Raw genomic sequence first — 17250 nt, forward strand, 5'->3', positions numbered from 1 at the left:
ATGTACCACCAACAGATACAAGAAGTGGCTGATATCGAAAAGTCCTACCAGTGGCTGGAAAAAGCTGGACTGAAAGACAGCACAGAGGCACTGATCGTAGCAGCACAAGAACAGGCCCTGAGCACAAGATCGATAGAGGCTGGGGTCTACCACACCAGGCAGGACTCCAGGTGCAGACTGTGAAAAGATGCCCCTAAGCAGCACATAACAGCAGGTTGTAAGATGCTAGCAGGCAGGGCATACATGGCATGTCATGACCAAGTGGCCGGCATAGTGTACAGGAACATCTGTGCCGAATATGGGCTGGAGGTCCCAAGGTCAAAATGGGACAAACAGCAGAAGAAAGCCGTAGTGGTAGATGTAGAAATCCCTAGTGATCGCAACATCAGAAAGAAGGAACATGAGAAGCTTGAGAAATACCAAGGGCTGAAAGAAGAGCTAGAAAAATATATGGACGGTAAAAGCAACAGTGGTCCCCGTGGTAATCGACACCCTTGGGGGTGTGACCCCCAAACTGGGAGAGTGCTGCAACAGATCGCAGGAACAACATCAGAGCTCTCAGTCCAGAAGAGCTCAGTGCTAGGAACACCTAAGATACTGCAAAGAACCCTCAAACTCCCAGGCCTCTGGTAGAGAGCCCGAGATTGAGGAAGACACACACACCACCCATAGGGGTGAGAAGGGAAATTTTTATATATATGTATATGTATGTGTGTGTGTGTGTGTGTGTGTGTGTATGTATGTATATATATATATATATATATATATATATATATATATATATATATATATATATATACTCACATTTTGACATCATCACAGGTCATGGCTGCATGTCTGTGAGCTTCACAAAAAGAAACATGTTGAGACAAAGACATGAAAGAGAATTGAAGGCATTTGGATCAGACTATAATTTCATTTTTCATCAGTTTATTTGTTGAAGATATGATGGATTTTGGTGTTTAATCCTTTAAAACAAAGGTCACACATGTAGTTCACAAAGGCTTCGCTCTCTGAGCTGTTGGTGAATGATAATTATTCTAGTATGAGTATCTCACCCTTGAGGGTTTTTGGTGCAATCTGCAGAAATACCACCAATGTTTAAAGAAATCATGTCGGTGGATTCCTTTTACAATGTCATTTCAGTGCAGTAATCTCTTTCATTTTTTGCCAAACACAGATGGCTGACCTGCCTTAACCTACTTGCAAAAGATGTTTTTTTTTCTTTCATTCATTTCAAGACTCTCTTGCTGTGCCTTCATACCTCATAGTCTTCTACCTGCTGTCTGCTAAGCAGCTCCCCTTGAACACTTTGACATTTAGTGCCCTGTTTAAGAGCAACACGAGTGAAGACAAAATATATATTTTTTATTTTTAAGGTCATTTAATTTGACAAAAGTGTTTAAACTGGCATAAAGCTTTAAGGCAATGGACTTATCCTGCTGCCTGCTCTGTAGACCACTTAGCCTTGCACACTGATGCTTCTGAGGAATATAAATGTACATGTAAAAATTGTACAGAAGCGATTCCCTAAGGCAAAACTGAAGCACAAGATTGAATGCCTTATCTCCTCTCTATGCAATCAAACCGCCTCTCCTGCAATGCCAAGGGAAAGGTGTAAGACCTTGGTTGATCCCTGACTCGAGGGGTTCTGTGGTACTGGACTTTGACTTGCAGAGAAACACCATGCCTTCAGCAGACTCTTACTCTGTATTTGGGCACTTTGAGCCTGATCTGGACCGCTGACAGATGACGAGGAGGTTGACAGTGCCCTGTAGCAACACCATGAGGAACCAGAGAGACAGTTTTGGGCTGAGGGATCAGCGGTATGAGACGTGGGGACCGAACTGTTGGAATAGGAGGTGATATGTCCTTGTGGTTGGGCAGTTCTCAGGCAGCGACCACGGAGCACGTTGTGGAAGGCCTTCTTGAACTCCCGATTGAAGCACGAGTAGATAATAGGGTTAATACAGCTGTTGAGATAACCCAGCCAGAAGGTTATTTTAAAGACGGTTTCAGAGGGCTTACAGGATGGGAAGATGGATCCTAGAGAACACACATCAAGAGACACAATTAAAACAATCATACCTCAGGTTTCAGGCCAAACCTCTTAAACCTCTATAAATTAAAAAATTTACTTATTTTCTGCCCTAATAAAATAATATTTACTTATGCCAGTCTGTTCACACTATCTTTTTAACTGGCTTTAAAACTGCATTGGGGATGAAAGCACATTGAGCATGTTAGATATGTTGTAAATAAACTAAGTCCAGGGTGCAGTTTGAATGTAATCATGCTGTTTGCCATCTGTTGATTAAATCTCATTACCTCTTGCAGGATTGCTTAGAGTTGATGTGCACATACACTGCCAAACATTTGGACACACCTTCTATTTCAATGAATTTTTTAAATTATTTTCAACAATAAAATATTGAAGACTGAAATTATGACAAACATCCTTTCAAACATATAATTATATAGTCAACAAAAACATGTCAAATAACCCAGAATATGTTTTATATTTCAGATTCTACAAAGTAGCTGCTTTGAGCTTTGATGACAGCTTTGCACACTTTTGGCATTCTCTCAGTCAGCCTCATGAGGTGGTCACCTGGAATGGTTTTCCAACAATCTTGAAGGAGTTCCCAGAGGTGTTAAGTTTTTGTTGGCTGCTTTTCCTTCACTCTGCGGTCCAACTCACCCCACACCATCATAATTGGATTTAGACTTGGTGATTGTGGAGGGCAGGTCATCCGATGTAGAACTCCGTCACTCTCTTCTTGGACAGCTAGCTCTTACATAACCTAAAGGTGTGTAAGGGGTCACTGTCCTGGTGGAAAACAAATGATGGTCCCACTGTGTAACAACTGTAAATGAGATAGAGTGGCATGTTGCTGCAGCAGTGTCACCAGCAAAGCACCCCCACACTATCACACCTCTTATATGCTTTACAGTGAAACCCACACATTCAGGGACTGTCCATTCACCTTCTCTGTGTCTAACAAAGACAATGGGGTTAGAAACAAATATCTCAAATTTAAACTCATCAGGCTTAAGGACAATTTTCCACTGACCTAAAGTCCATCCTTCTGCTTCTGAAGTAATGGTTTCTTTGCCACAATTTGTCCATGAAGGTCTGACTCACACATTAACAGTAAAAGGATGAACAGTGGATGTTGAAATATATTATGTCTGTCACTTGAACTTTAAGAAGCATTTATATGGGCTGAAATCTCGAGGCTGGTAATTCTAATAAACTTATCCTCTGCAGCAGAGGTAGCTCTTGTCTGCCTTTCTTGGGACGGTCCTCATGAGAGGCAGTTTCATCATAGAGTTTGATGCTTTTGGCGGCTGCACCTGTGGATTCATTCTAGAGATTTTTCGGATTGACTGACCTTCTTTTCTTGTGGTAATCATGGACTTTTTTTTCTCTTTTCTGAACTGAATGTTCCTTGCAATGGAATTATGGATTTGTACTGTAGCCTTAATAATAGGTGTAGGGTTATTGATTCTGTACCCATCCTGAGTGTGCCAAGCTCTCATCAAAGCTAAATGCAGCTACTTTGGACACTCTTAATGTAAAAAAAATTTTCTGTTGTTTAATACTTTTTTGTTTACTACATAATTCCAGTTGTTTTTTTCATAGTTTGGATGTCTTCAGTATGAATGTACAATGTACCAGATTTGATATGTTAGACAAAATGTGCAGAATTAGTAGCAAAAAAAAACAAACACCCAAAAATCAGTTCAGACATACAGCGGATTGATTTGTTTTGAACCATAAAACAAAAAGAAATTCCATTAAATGTCATTCTAATGTGCAGAGTGGTTTTATAGATATTATTGCAAACAATAAAACAACCACATACTAGAAGACCCAAAACAACTTTCTCAAGGAGAAATGTTAAACTCCTGTCACAGGCCTGGTTTTTATGTGCAAAATGGATGTTGTTAAAAGCAGTGATTCACAGCTTTATATACTGTAAAGTGCTAGTAATAATCCATTGACAGCTCATTTTATGATCCTGGTAAGCATACTGTCCAAGCTATTTCAGCATGGTTGCTCCTGCAGTGAAAGGTGTCCAGTCACCAAGCACTTTAGCACAAAACAGCCTTTTCAATGCAAAAAGCTCAGGAAAAACAGAAAATAAACTATTCTGTGGTTTTTCACACCCCCGGTCTAGGAGTCTCAGACTATCATTGCCTCAGAGCTTGAATGGCTGTGCTGTGAGCTGTGAAGCTCTGTCTCAACTGGAATGCATAACTATTCTCTGATGACTGGCTGTCTTGTGAAGCTACAGGGTGACTGAGGATGCCTCCCAGCATTACAGCCCATTAAGTCTCATGCTTGTTATCTATAATAGCTTTCATAAGAGGGAGCAATAGTTTGGTTCATTCAATTTCATCTCACAGTAGAAGCCCATTCTGCTCAAATGTGGTGTTTTATTTGGTCTGTTTGGTTGCTTGTAATTGAATTTCTTCATGTCCCTTCTGAGAAAGTCGAGCAGTAGATTTGAGGCACAGTGGGGAAGGGAGGAAGGTCCTGCCTGATGGCGTGTTCATATCATCAAGCAACATTATACAAATGATTCAGGCCTCAACAGCTTTTCACAATAATTGTAGCAACAGTGATAACCCACATGAAGGCTAATATTATAGTAGGTCATTTCAGCCATGATAGTGGCATGGCTCTAGATTGACCTATTGGATGAAATTAGGTGCAGATAAGCATGCCTCACTGTGGCTGCATCCTAATTGCTTTGGTGATCACCTGACCTGGCACCCTCAGCAGGTCGAAGTATTCATTTATTACCACTTCAACATCAGTACTTTTTAGTTTACGGCCAAATACCTATAAAACTAATAGTATTCCCATCAGCCTTAGTTGTACATAGTGTTCAGTACTAACTAACCAGTGTTAGCATGCTAACAGGCTAAATTATGATGGTAAACATGGTAACATTGTCTGCATCTTAGCACTGCCATTCTGAACATGTTAGCATACTAAGGCATTTACCTTAAAGCACCATGGTAACAGCCTCACAGAGCCATTATAATGACTGCAGGCTTTTATTTTGGTTACCACTGAAACTTTATATCTTTACATATAATTTGAGCTTCACTCCTATGGTAACCAATGTCTACTAAATGTCATAAAATAGTGAAAAATGCTTACAGAGAATCAGCTACATCGCACAACAGCCAAAACACAATTTACACTCACAACACCAGGAAGTGGCCACGTTTGAAAGGCTTTCTGTCGAACAAGAACTTGATTCATTTACTTTTTTTCACAGCAGACATTTTCACTTCTGAAATAATGATAGCTCTGTTCTGTTCAGGTTCCTATAAGTGATGACAGTGTGAACGTGAACCCAAAACAGTTAAATGACAGCATCAGTTGTATTATTTTCACCTGTGTTTTTCCCACTGTGACACTGACATGACACTGTGGTGAAAATGATCTACTGACCAACTGTTTTGGCACAAATTCAAATAAACACCATCAGAATAATAATAACTGATATTGATAAAAATGTCTACAAAGTTGACAGATCCGTCTCTGAGCAAACAGCATTGTGTATAGTGTATTAAAGGGCAGGTCAATCAGTTTAAGAAAGGCGGCAAGTTCCAGTCTCATAGAAAGGGCATGAGCTTTTTGTTTACAGTTGAATTACATACTGCTGCACAGAGCTAGTTATGAATCTAAATGCTAGGAAAAAACAGGAAAAGAAACACTCCTTACTTGTCTAGATGATGTGATTTATTCATATCCCCTAACCTATTATACACTAGTTTTTTTCCTCCTTCAATAAGAATACAATTTGTGTCAATGAAAACACATCTCAGCGATTATCTCGCCATCTGTGACTGACCTGAGAGGAAACTGCTGACAGACTATTACCTTAAATACACACTGTGGTCCAGTCTGGCAATCACTTATCTCAGTCAAGTCATGAGAGCTATTTCAGAAGCAATTAAGATTTTAGATTGGGCTTCACAATGGCTGCTTTCTGTCCTCTCTTCCATCTACGATAACATTACTGTTATCAACTCCTTTGTCTGACAAAACGAAGGTATGATTAATTAAAGACAGCTGAGAATATCTGGCTTAGTGGGCATTTACCTTTTCCTGAGCTCCCAATATTAACTCAAGCTCATACCTACAGTGAAAATTTTACAGCAACATTTAGTGTATATTCAGTTCTGCTTCTGCCAAAGATGTTTAAAGTAGCAACCTCATAAAGTAGCACATGGTGCATAATGCACCAAACATAAAGTGGTTCAATATTTACTTATTCCCAGCCTGAAGAGCGATGTTTATTGCCCCAGTGGACTGATGCACTTGTAACCACACTCACCAGTGATGTTACTGTGACACACATCTACATAACTGCAACAAGGTTAAATCAATTTATGAAACTATAACTTATTAAAAAGTAATGGAATATTTTTCTGTCTGCAGCATGATGGACAAAAGAGTCTGAGGATTCTGCAAACGCTTTTAAAACAGTAAGTAGTGTTAAATGACCTTCTGTGTTTTTCCACTAGCATTACTTAGCTCAGCTCGACTCGACTCGACTATCCCATTAGTACCTGGCAGCAGGTACTATTTTAGTATGCCCTCAGCTGCGGTTCCACGCGAGCTGAGCCAATACTAAAATGTGACGTAAACAGACTGTGGGCCACCGATTGGACAGGGAGTGATGTCACTAGAAGAGTCACGAGCGCAAGCCAAGTAGAGTAGAGTAAAGTAGTGCTATAAAACTGTATAATGGAAAAGCGGCATTAGGTTTGTGAGTTGAATGTAAAAAGAATGCATGAGAGGTTGGTATGTCACGTTAGGACCAGAAGAGGGTACGTGGTACATACCGATGGGTAAAACCAGGAAAAAAGGAAGCCAGCACAGAATGAAGCAGCCGACAACAATGCCAAGAGTCTTAGCTGCCTTCTCTTCCCTCGAGAACTTCAGCAGCCTCTGCAGGGAAAAGGTGGAGCGTTTATGCCTCTCAGCCCCCTCGTCATCCTCCTGCTTCTCTGTCTGAGCTGTGTTTCCTCTGTGTATCCTCAGCATCACCCCTTCAGTCTCAATCCCTTCTCCTTTACTGCCTTTCCTGAAACTGTTTATTTCTCTCTTAGCCACAGTATAAACACGGCAGTACATGGCCAGAATGATGGCTAGAGGTATATAGAAAGATCCTAATGCTGAGAACAAGGCGTAGCCGGGCTCCTCTGTAATTCGGCACACTGTCTCATCCTCTGGGTCGGGCTCCCTCCAGCCAAACAGAGGGCCCACAGATATAGCTGCAGAGAGTCCCCACAGAGCAGCCACCGCAGTCAGGCCTCGCCGCCCAGTAGCTATAGCAGGGTAGTGCAGAGGGTAGCTGACAGCCAGGTAGCGGTCAATAGAGATGACACACAGACTGAGGATGGAGGCAGTGCAGCAGAGGACATCTAGGGCAGCCCAGACACTGCAGAAGGACCGACCAAAAACCCATCTCCCAAGAGCCTCCGATGTGGCGGAGAATGGAAGGACGGCAGAGCTGAGCAGCAGGTCTGCTGCTGCCAGGTTGGCAATGAAGTAGTGTGTCACAGAGCGCCAGTGGTGATGGAACAACACTGACAGGATGACCAGGATGTTGCCAAGGACCCCGAACACTGCAAACACCACCAGCACCATCCCCAAGACCACTGCCTTGGTTACATCCACCTCTGGGTAGGTGGAGGAGCTGCAGTTGGGGCAGTGATCTGCAGCAGAGAAAACACTCACGTTCTCAGTAGGAACCATTGTAATCTGCTGAGTGCACTAAATTTTTAAGTGTCTTGCAGCTGACAACACTCATGCCACATGTGTCCCTCAATTACTACAGCCTCAATCCTCTGCCTTTTCCTGCTCTAATGCAGGAGAAGGAGCTCTCCCTGCTGCATAAACTACTCTTTCAGTTAATCTACAGATGCTGCAGCTCCTGCCAACACTCCAGTGATCACGTGGACTTGGCCGGGGTTCCTTGGCAGAATGTCACAGTTAGGAAAGGAAGGACTGCCGCAGTTGTCATATTTAGTCCAGAAAAGCTTAACAGTAAGTATACGTATTTTAAGTGGCAGTCACTGGATGTCATCTTCGGCCATGTCGAAAGACTTTAATGCAGGAAACCTGTTAACATGAGAAAAGAGACAGAGCATATTTAACAACACATCCATAAGCCAGGGATTTGCTACACATATAAATAAAATACACAAAACATGGCCATCACCACTTCAGTGCTCTTCTATCTTTGCCAGAATATGAACGAATCAAAACTTTATAGATAGAATAGAACTCAATAAAGGTAAAGTGCTAAGACATTAGACAGCAACCAGCTATGTTTAAAGGTTAAAAATATAATTCAGCTGACAGTCTCTCTATTTATTTGTAATTTCTCCTCCCTTCATTACAGCTGCATTAGGGAGAACACGGGTTATGCTTGAGTGAACTAAGTGACATTCACAATTTCCTTTTCATCCAAAAACCATTGTAACCCATTTGTCTTTTTTGCCTCTGACATCCACGTAACATCATATTATTGATATCTTATTTTTGTTTAACTTTTATTTAACCAGGCAGATCCATTAATGGAAAACATCTCTTTACAGGGACCGTGTTCCTGAGCAGTAGGCCTGTCAAGAATTACAAGAGAAGAGAAAAAACAAGCACGACACGATCAAAAGGGAAGGACACCATAGAGGGAAAAAGAAAGTCATCTGTGACATTATGAGAAAACAAGCAAGCAGTCATGCAGAGAATAGCAAGATAAATGAAAGTAGCTATGCTTTTTTTTCGATGGCTTTCTTGAGAGTCTTGTGCCTGCAAGCTGGGCTCTAAGTCAACCAGCGGTTGACAGACCAGGAATTAAACCTTGGGGCGAAGTCGTTGGCTGCTGATAGTCCCTCTCACTACCAATCTGTATATGTGTTGGTGATCTGGGATGTCACTGAGTGAAATAAATGTCGATGAAGCAAAAAAAGAATAGAAAAGCAGCCACAATAAAGCCTTCGGAGAGCAGGTCCACGCCTGTCACACATTCCTGCGGGATCAAAGTCTCGCTGCACATCCCACTATGAGGCAGAATCAAATTCACCCAAGTAAATGCTTGATGTTGGGATTTTCGCATCAGTGGCCACAGGGGAAATGGAAATGAACGGTAAATGGATACCTTGGATTGTTTCAGCAGACTGGCTCAACGGAGTGATATTTGGAAGACATTTTTGGTTGTAATGAGATTTTTCTGAGGTGAAGTGCCTGCAAAAAGGTATTAACCACATCTAAAAAGTTCAGTCAGGATGGTGTATCCTGACTGAAGTAATGCAGTTGTATGCAAATGTAAAGCAACATTTAGGAAATGGAGGCTATTATTCCTTAATTCAGCAGCACTGGAGGCAGTGCAATTTGCATTTAAAGACAGACAAGTCTCTTCTGAAGTTCAAAAGCAGAGAACAAAGACAAATGACATATTTCTGTCCTGAAGCTGCTTGGTTGACACGTGTTATATTTGCATGTGCTGCAGTGGTGCTTCCCCTTGGCTGAAATCACAGCTTAATCACTTCAAATGAAAACTCCTCTACATGTCTTTGCTCTTCATGTTTCATTTCAACATATATTAGTATGGAAAGGGTAGCAGCAGTATGACAAAATGATGAATTGGTGTAAGATGTGTTAAATGACCTTTACAGTCTGTTCTACTACTGACTGCCCTCACATTCTTTTCCATCCTGTAAGTGTTTTTTTTTTAAGTATGGCTTTGATTAATATCTTTCTTAATTTAAGAAAGATTTTTAGACAAAATATAAATAATGTTAAGATACTTGTTTTGACAGAAAGGGTCAGTGGCAGCCATGAGATACTGTCCCGAGACAAATGCTGATCTAGTATTGCAGCGGCTGAACTGTTGGTCACACAAAACAGGTTGATGATAACGGTGATGATCACTAAGTATATTTTCTTATGAAAGAAGGCTGCTTATATGTCCTTCATTCCACTCAGATAATATATGATGAGTTAAAGCAATCAGAGAACACAGAGAGCACTGTAACACATACATTTGCATCCGAATGGTTACTGCAGCAGGGGCTCTTGTGAAGATGACACTTTGTCCTTGAGGAAACTGTCCTCAATGTGAGTAGCCATCCCAAAGTTGTCAGCCAATTAAATCTCTGATTGGAATCATAATTTGGATTTTGTTTTTGGAGAGAGGGTATTAGTTAGCATATTAAATGGCTTAATACAGCATGACCATGGGCATATTCAATCAGGACAGCAGCAGTTTATAGGCATAATTATTATCACAAGGGTGACATTCACCACATTAACATAAGCCTTTTTGACACTGTTTTGTGCAGCAGACCAGAAAGTCATGCTCCTCAGTGTGTTTGTGGTTACTGTCACTCAGTAACACATGGAAATGGTTCAGTATATTGTCACGCAGATGTCTGTTCATTTATTCTATTTTAGAAAGAAATGTCAGAGAATCTTGTTCTCCTAAACTGCTCACCTCTCTAATTTCTTTCTGTCTCCTGTATGTCCTGAGCTGTGCAAGGGCTAGGGCAGTAAGTGACAATTATTTTTATTCTAGACAAATCTATTGATTATAATGACGTAAAATGTGTGCAGATCATCAACTTTGAGAGCCCAGGGATACAATTTGAAATTCAGTGTTTTGTCTGACCAATTATTCTACCCCTGCCAACTTCCCATCCTTAATTTACTATGACATAAAAATGGAAACGAAGCAAATCCTCACATCTGAAAAGCTGGAAGCCATGATATTTTCACATTTTATCAAATAGCTGACAGGAGCAAGGATCACTCTCAGGTAGGAAGTATTCAAACATTTCTCTGCAACTCCTAGATGTTAAATGTTCATTTGACTCTCCTCAAGCAAATCAAATCCAACAGCCTCTTCGGTTCATACGGTGCTCATCTGTACTGTAATGTAACAGTTTGTGTCAGGTCTCTGGTGCAGTGCACTACCATGATGAACTGCTGTCCATTTCTAAAATGCTGTATACTCTCTTGGGGGCGCAGTCCTTGCCGGAAGTTCAATTATTCAATACCTTCATGACATAAAGCATTAAGTGCCATCAACCTTGAGTATTAGCTACACACTACCCTTCAGAAAGGACAAAAGGTGTTTTATCTTGTGCTTTTATCCACCTGAAGAAGTTATTGTTTATTCCCGAGTGGGAGATATATCGAAGACAATGGAAGCATTTAATGTTTTGAATGCTTTACATCATTAGTCTCTGCAATCTCCTAAAACTAGAATGGATTTTCTTTAAATACATAAACCATTTACTTCCCATTCCTCAGCTGTGTGTATTAGAGTAAAATAGCCTACCTGAGGAAACAGGTAGAGGAAACACAAATCTACATGAAGCTGCATATGAAACATATGAAACACTGCCCTTGTATCTTCCTTGAACAGGCTACGTTTTAAATATGTGAGGAATAAAGTAGAACTGAACATCAGGCTGCATGTGTTAGCATTACCAACAGTGTGAAAACAAAGCAGTTATCACAATGTGCTAGTCAGTGGCCTAGCCCATTAAATAATAACTGATCAGATCCTCCAGCTGTTTAACAATAATCAAAAACAATCCTAATGATCCATTATGGAAAGAAGTCACTCAGCCAGTGAAGTAACCTGTGGGGTGAAGGGAGAAAAAAGAAACAGGATCTTACCTTCTTCATAGCGCTCACATTTCTCTGCACCGAGTTTTAAAAGGATGAGAAATCGGCTACACACACACATATATACATACATATGTGTGTGTGTGTAGTGATTTTTGTTTTTTCGGGAAAAAAGCATGCGTTATCGTGTCCACCGCAGACATAAGCCACAGAGAGCAAAGAGAGCAAAGTCAAGTGCAGCCTCCCTCCTGCCGTCCTGCTGCCTCCTCTGCTGAGAAATAAAGTCATAGTTGGACCCCCCCCCCCCCCCCCCCCCCCAACCTGGTCCTCTCAGGCCCCGCCCCCTTGTCCGAGCGACTCCGACCTTTCTATTAACGTCATTTTCTCTTTTACTGCAACAAAGGACTGAAATACATGCACACATAAACGTAACAGCATTTGAAAATATAAACAATCTCTTAAATCCCACTAATTTTGTATATAAATACAAAATAATATAAAAAATATTAAAAAGAAAACATGACAAAAAGAAAAGACGAGGAGAAAAGGAGAAAGAAAAACGAATAAAAAGGAAGGAACTGTGATGCCAAAAGGCTAGTACCATACTGTAGGCTACATCAACAATCAACAAGTGTTTATTAGGCTACATGTAGTGTAGATTATAGAAGGAATATTATTCTGCAGAAAATGACAGGAGTGAAAAGAATAGAAAATTCTGCTAATTAATTAATAATACTCTATATTTCTGATGTTAACGAATCCAGACTGACAAACAGCTACACATCAGTCCTACTGTGTCAGCCAAAGCCTGATACGTGTTGTTGTAAATTACACTGTTGTCCACCAGCTTTGTAAAACACATCAGCGAGCCATGCTGCTACACTGATTCACATGTCCCCTTGTTAGCATAAACACATGCACTGTAGTTTGTGTTCAGCTGAATGGAAAGAACAAGGTCTGGGCTATCAACACCTACGCCCTGCTGGAATAATACGCTGGCCAAAGGAGGAGGTAGAAGCCACTGATGTCAAGGCAAGGACTTGACAGCTCCTCACAATGCATGGAGGGTTTCACCCCCAAATCCAGCATCCTGAGACTGTACACTAAGAGGAAGGAAGGAGGCCGAGGACTGGTGAGCATCAGAATCACTACCCGGGATGAAACAGCAAAGATCCTTGAGTACATCAGGAGGATGGCCCCAGGTGATGATGTGCTTAGTGAATAGCTCAGGCAGAACAAACTCAAGGAGATGGAACAAGAAAAGAAAGAAGCATCATAGAAGGACAAATCCCTGCATGGTATGTACCACCAGCAGATAGAAGTGGCTGATATCGAAACATCCTACCAGTGGCTGGAAAAGGCTGGACCGAAAGACAGCACAGAGGCACTAATCATAGCAACAGGCCCTAAGCATAAGCTCAATAGAGGCTGCAGTCTACCACACTAGGGAGGACCCCAGGTGCAGGCTGTGCAAAGATGCCCCTGAGACAATCCAGCACATAACAGCAGGATATAAAATAGTGTACAGAAACATCAGTGTTAGCATCTGTGCTGAGTATGGGCTGGAAGTCCCAAGAGCCAAGTGGCAAATGCCAAATGCAAGGTGGTTGAGAAAGACCAGGCTAAGATCCTGTAGGACTTCCAGATACAGACTGACAAATTGGTGATGGCTAACCAACTGGATAGAGTAGTGGTGGACAAAGAGGAGAACAAGTGATGGCAAGATCAGAAAGAAGGAACCTGAGAAGCTTGAGAAACACCAAAGGCTGAAAGAAGAGCCAGATAAGATGTGGAAGGTGAAGACAACAGTGGTCCATGTAGTAATTGGCACCCTCGAGGCTGTGACCCCCAAACTGGGAGAGTGGCTCCAACAGATCCCAGGAACAACATCTGAGATCTCTGTCCAGCAGACCCTCAAGCTCTCAGGCCTCTGGTAGAGGACCTGAGAGCTTGGAGGAGAAAAAGACAGAGGGGGGAGTGGGGAAGTTTTTTTTAATATGCAGTGTTTATAAGCTGTATTGCATGCAACTGATACTCAGAGCACCACTAGAATATTAATAAACTGTCCAAAACCAATAAGCAGTTTTATTCTGGTGGTTTCTGCAGTGTCCAGTTGTTTCAGAAAATTACTTACTACTTATTACACTATATAGCTTCACTTCCTCACTAGAAACTAATGGGCTGTCCAAACTGGTAATGGGCAATTATCCCCAGATCTGTGTGACGTGATAAGGAGACTGTAACCTTTCTCACGTTAATGCATAAAAACCCATATATGCTACACTACCATCAGGTTTTCTATGCTGCTTTGTCTGAGGATTGATCTTTTAATAAGCGAGTGCGTTTCTTCTACAGTGATTTAGTAGCTGATGCCACAAGGTGTTTGTGTCAACACCTAATATTCACACACTGAAACAACAGTGGATGGAAACATGCATTAATTAGCACTGTTTGGGTAATTTTTTGAAAAAAAAAAAAAACAAACAAAAAAAAAACATCATTAGTCCAAAATGACTGACTCATCTTGGGATTTACAAACATCTATGCTCCCATAGATATAAACTCCCTTCTTTTTGATACAGCTGTGACTTTTTCTCTAGTGCAACTGTGAAGACAAACTACATTCTATACACCAGAGATAATGAGAACTGTGGTTTATGGACTGTAAAATCTCATGTTAAAAAGGATATGGGCTTTCTTTACCATGTTGCCACAAAGTTGGAAGCACACTACTGTAATATCACTGTTAAGATTGACCTTCATTTGAAATTTTGAAATCTGAAAAGAAGTTTGAAAGGAGTCACACCATGAAAATTGACCCCAGACCAAAAACACACATTAGTAAGAGGTTACACAGTTCTGTTGCTAAGTTAAGTGTAGGGTGATGTTTGGAGGACTTTTATGTACTGCTCCAGGGTCTGAAGGGACTGCCTGGAGCAGTGGAGGGTGGTGGTGGTCTTTTATATGCAGAAGGCATAAGGCAGATGGTAATTATTGTTGGGAGGGCTTCAGTAGCCTACATCGATAACACCTCAAGGATGACAAATAGTCTATTTCTTCTCTTAGGTTATTGTTTCAGGTTGAGTTATGGCTCATGCAACGGCTCAGTGACCTGACCACAGGTACCTCAGATGTGGCTGAGGGCTCAGGGAGCATTGTTCACTTTGAGAGTCTTTTTCTCCACACTTCTGTCTCGAATGCCACAGTGAAGCATTTATCTTCAAATGACAGAGATGTCTCATAAGATGCTGCTGGGTGTATTGATCTAGTGTATGGATCTTTCTAGACTATGGGATTATATTGCAACTTTCAGTGTTCATTTGGGACTGTTCTTATATTGTCCTCAGACAGGGTTCCTCGAGTTATTTTCCTGGTCTGAGTGACAGGCAGTGTTTTGTTGTTTAGAATTTAAAGATTTTAAACCTTATATAAGTGCTGCACTGCATTAATTTCTTAATTCATCCCATTTAAGCTACATAAAAACTTAGTTTGAGACAGTATCAGATAGTAAAGAGGTTTATCACAGAGCACAGTAAATCTATTTTATTTTGATTAATTTACTATGGATATCACGTCCCACCGCTCCTGACTGTTTCTAGATTAATACTTGATGATGCACACACTATCATAAGGTACTTTGTGTGAACTGGATAGGACTCTGCCCAAAGCCTAAAAACTGCATTCTATCATGAGGCTTTATACCAAGACCAGCTGCAAGTTTTTTAGCCAAGGTGCTCTATGTGTCTCTGTGGAGATTTTTGTCATTGTGACCAAGTTAATATGCTGGTGTTAGGGTTAAGCTCAAAAGCACTGTGCGTGAGTATAGCCTCACAGAGCTTTTATATGTAGATGAAATCATATGGCTATTTGGGTAATCTATAAAAGAGTTGATGTGTGTGAATATACAGTGTAACTGTGCAAATCGAAACATACTCTTATTTTGAAAATAAGTCCAATTCAACACTGTATTTTGTCAAAACAGCTGAGAGAAGTAGGTGATGTATATTACTATGTGTAATTTATTTTTGTGAATATCTGCTGTATCTACTCTAAAAAATGAGAACCAGTGCTGCTTAACATTAAAACACACTTATCACTGGACATATACTATATATTTAAGTTATGTGTCAAGCTGCTTTATGTGTTTTCTGTCTAAGAGGTATAAATACTGAGAGGCCTGGGGATCTTTTTTTTTTTGACAGGCAGCTCTAACAGTCATTATTGCACCTTAGTGCTAATAGCTTTAACTGATTTTTTTTTCTCACATTTAACTTCAGACATTAATGCATTGTGGGAAAGAACCTGCCCTCTCCTTTCATTGCCAGAGGAACACAAAGGAGTGCAGTTAAAGTCTCCACTTGCTGAAGGAAAATACATTTCATCGTTATCAGCTTCAGATGGTTAAATGCTAAATTATTTATAAGGAGCACCTAATTGTTCATCCATAAAGTCGGCTGCTTGAATGCAGAAGCAAAGCTGGCTGAACACCAGCATCCGGGATGATTTCTTTAATGAGAAAAGGAGACATGACATTCAAAAACTAGTTACAGAAGTCTTTAAACTTTTAATATACTCAACTAAGCAATAATGGCTACAGCCAGCCTTGCAAGTTGGGAAAATTAAAGGGAAATTAGACATCAAATTGGGAGAAGATGGCTGATGTTTACTCCTTGGAACACTGTGGAAAGACTTTACCATAAAACACAGAATCTAGACTATGTTTACCCTCGTAGGTTTTATTGACAGTTAAGAAAATGTTTATCCTTTTTTGCTGTCTAATAATATAAACCTCACAGCCCAGAAGACTTTTAAAACCATTTTATAGCCATTGTATCTCCTTAATTCTAATGAAGATCTCCTGCATGTTCCTTCAGTATTGATGCACCTGTTTTCAAGCCCCACATTACGATTCCACTCTTCTCCTCCATGGTATGCAAATTTGAGTTGGTGGTGTTTATTGATGTTTTTCAATCTCAAGTCATGGATAAATGGCATAACTATAAATGTAATATATACTGTCACAGATCTGCAGCTGCATTAATTTAGTCTACAAATAAACTATCTCTTTCAGCTTGTTTCTGTTAAAAAAACAAAAACAAAAAACAAGCGGGAATGACACTGCAGTTGCAGGGAATGGAGATTTGTTTTTCCACACTCAACATTGCTTCTCTTTCCTTGTTACCTGAAAAAAAATGTGATATGCCTATGAGAAGACATTACAGCATCCAAGTTTTTCAAAATTAAAAATGCATTGATCAATAATGATATATTAGCACTGAATCAATCGTCAAAGCAGTCAAAGCACTGACCCATCACCCACTTCTTATCCAAATGAATGCTAGTGATGTTCTTGTTTTATAATAATGCTATTTATCATGGTAATCAGGATTTTATGAAGTGATAATTTGCGCTGGGTTGGTCAGCTGGTTTTGAAGTTATTCTGTCCCCCTCTGCCAAAATCCCAAAAATCTATATTTAATGTCTCAGGTATAGGGCAGCAGAAAATATGGCTTTATATCACAATCTAAACTTTTAGAATTAGTCTCATTCAAACATCATGCATTTGTTACTATGGTTCTAAA

General features: G+C 40.4%; 1 protein-coding gene across 2 annotated transcripts; it reads right to left on the bottom strand.

Moving 5' to 3' along the window:
• Positions 1-1582: 1582 nt before the first annotated feature.
• Positions 1583-7789, bottom strand: adra1ab (adrenoceptor alpha 1Ab). Of its 2 annotated transcripts, XM_026297894.1 has the most exons (3): positions 6874-7789; positions 2026-2046; positions 1891-1937 (listed from the first exon to the last, which is right to left on the bottom strand). In XM_026297894.1, the coding sequence occupies exons 1-3, from the start codon at positions 7787-7789 to the stop codon at positions 1891-1893; spliced, it is 984 nt and encodes a 327-aa protein (XP_026153679.1). The 2 variants fall into 2 exon arrangements, with proteins under 2 accessions (XP_026153678.1, XP_026153679.1); XM_026297893.1 differs by having other exon boundaries at positions 1583-2046.
• Between the last annotated feature and the right edge of the window lie 9461 nt (positions 7790-17250).

The sequence above is a fragment of the Mastacembelus armatus genome, chromosome 12 (assembly GCF_900324485.2).
Source record: "Mastacembelus armatus chromosome 12, fMasArm1.2, whole genome shotgun sequence".
NCBI classification, from domain to species: domain Eukaryota; kingdom Metazoa; phylum Chordata; class Actinopteri; order Synbranchiformes; family Mastacembelidae; genus Mastacembelus; species Mastacembelus armatus.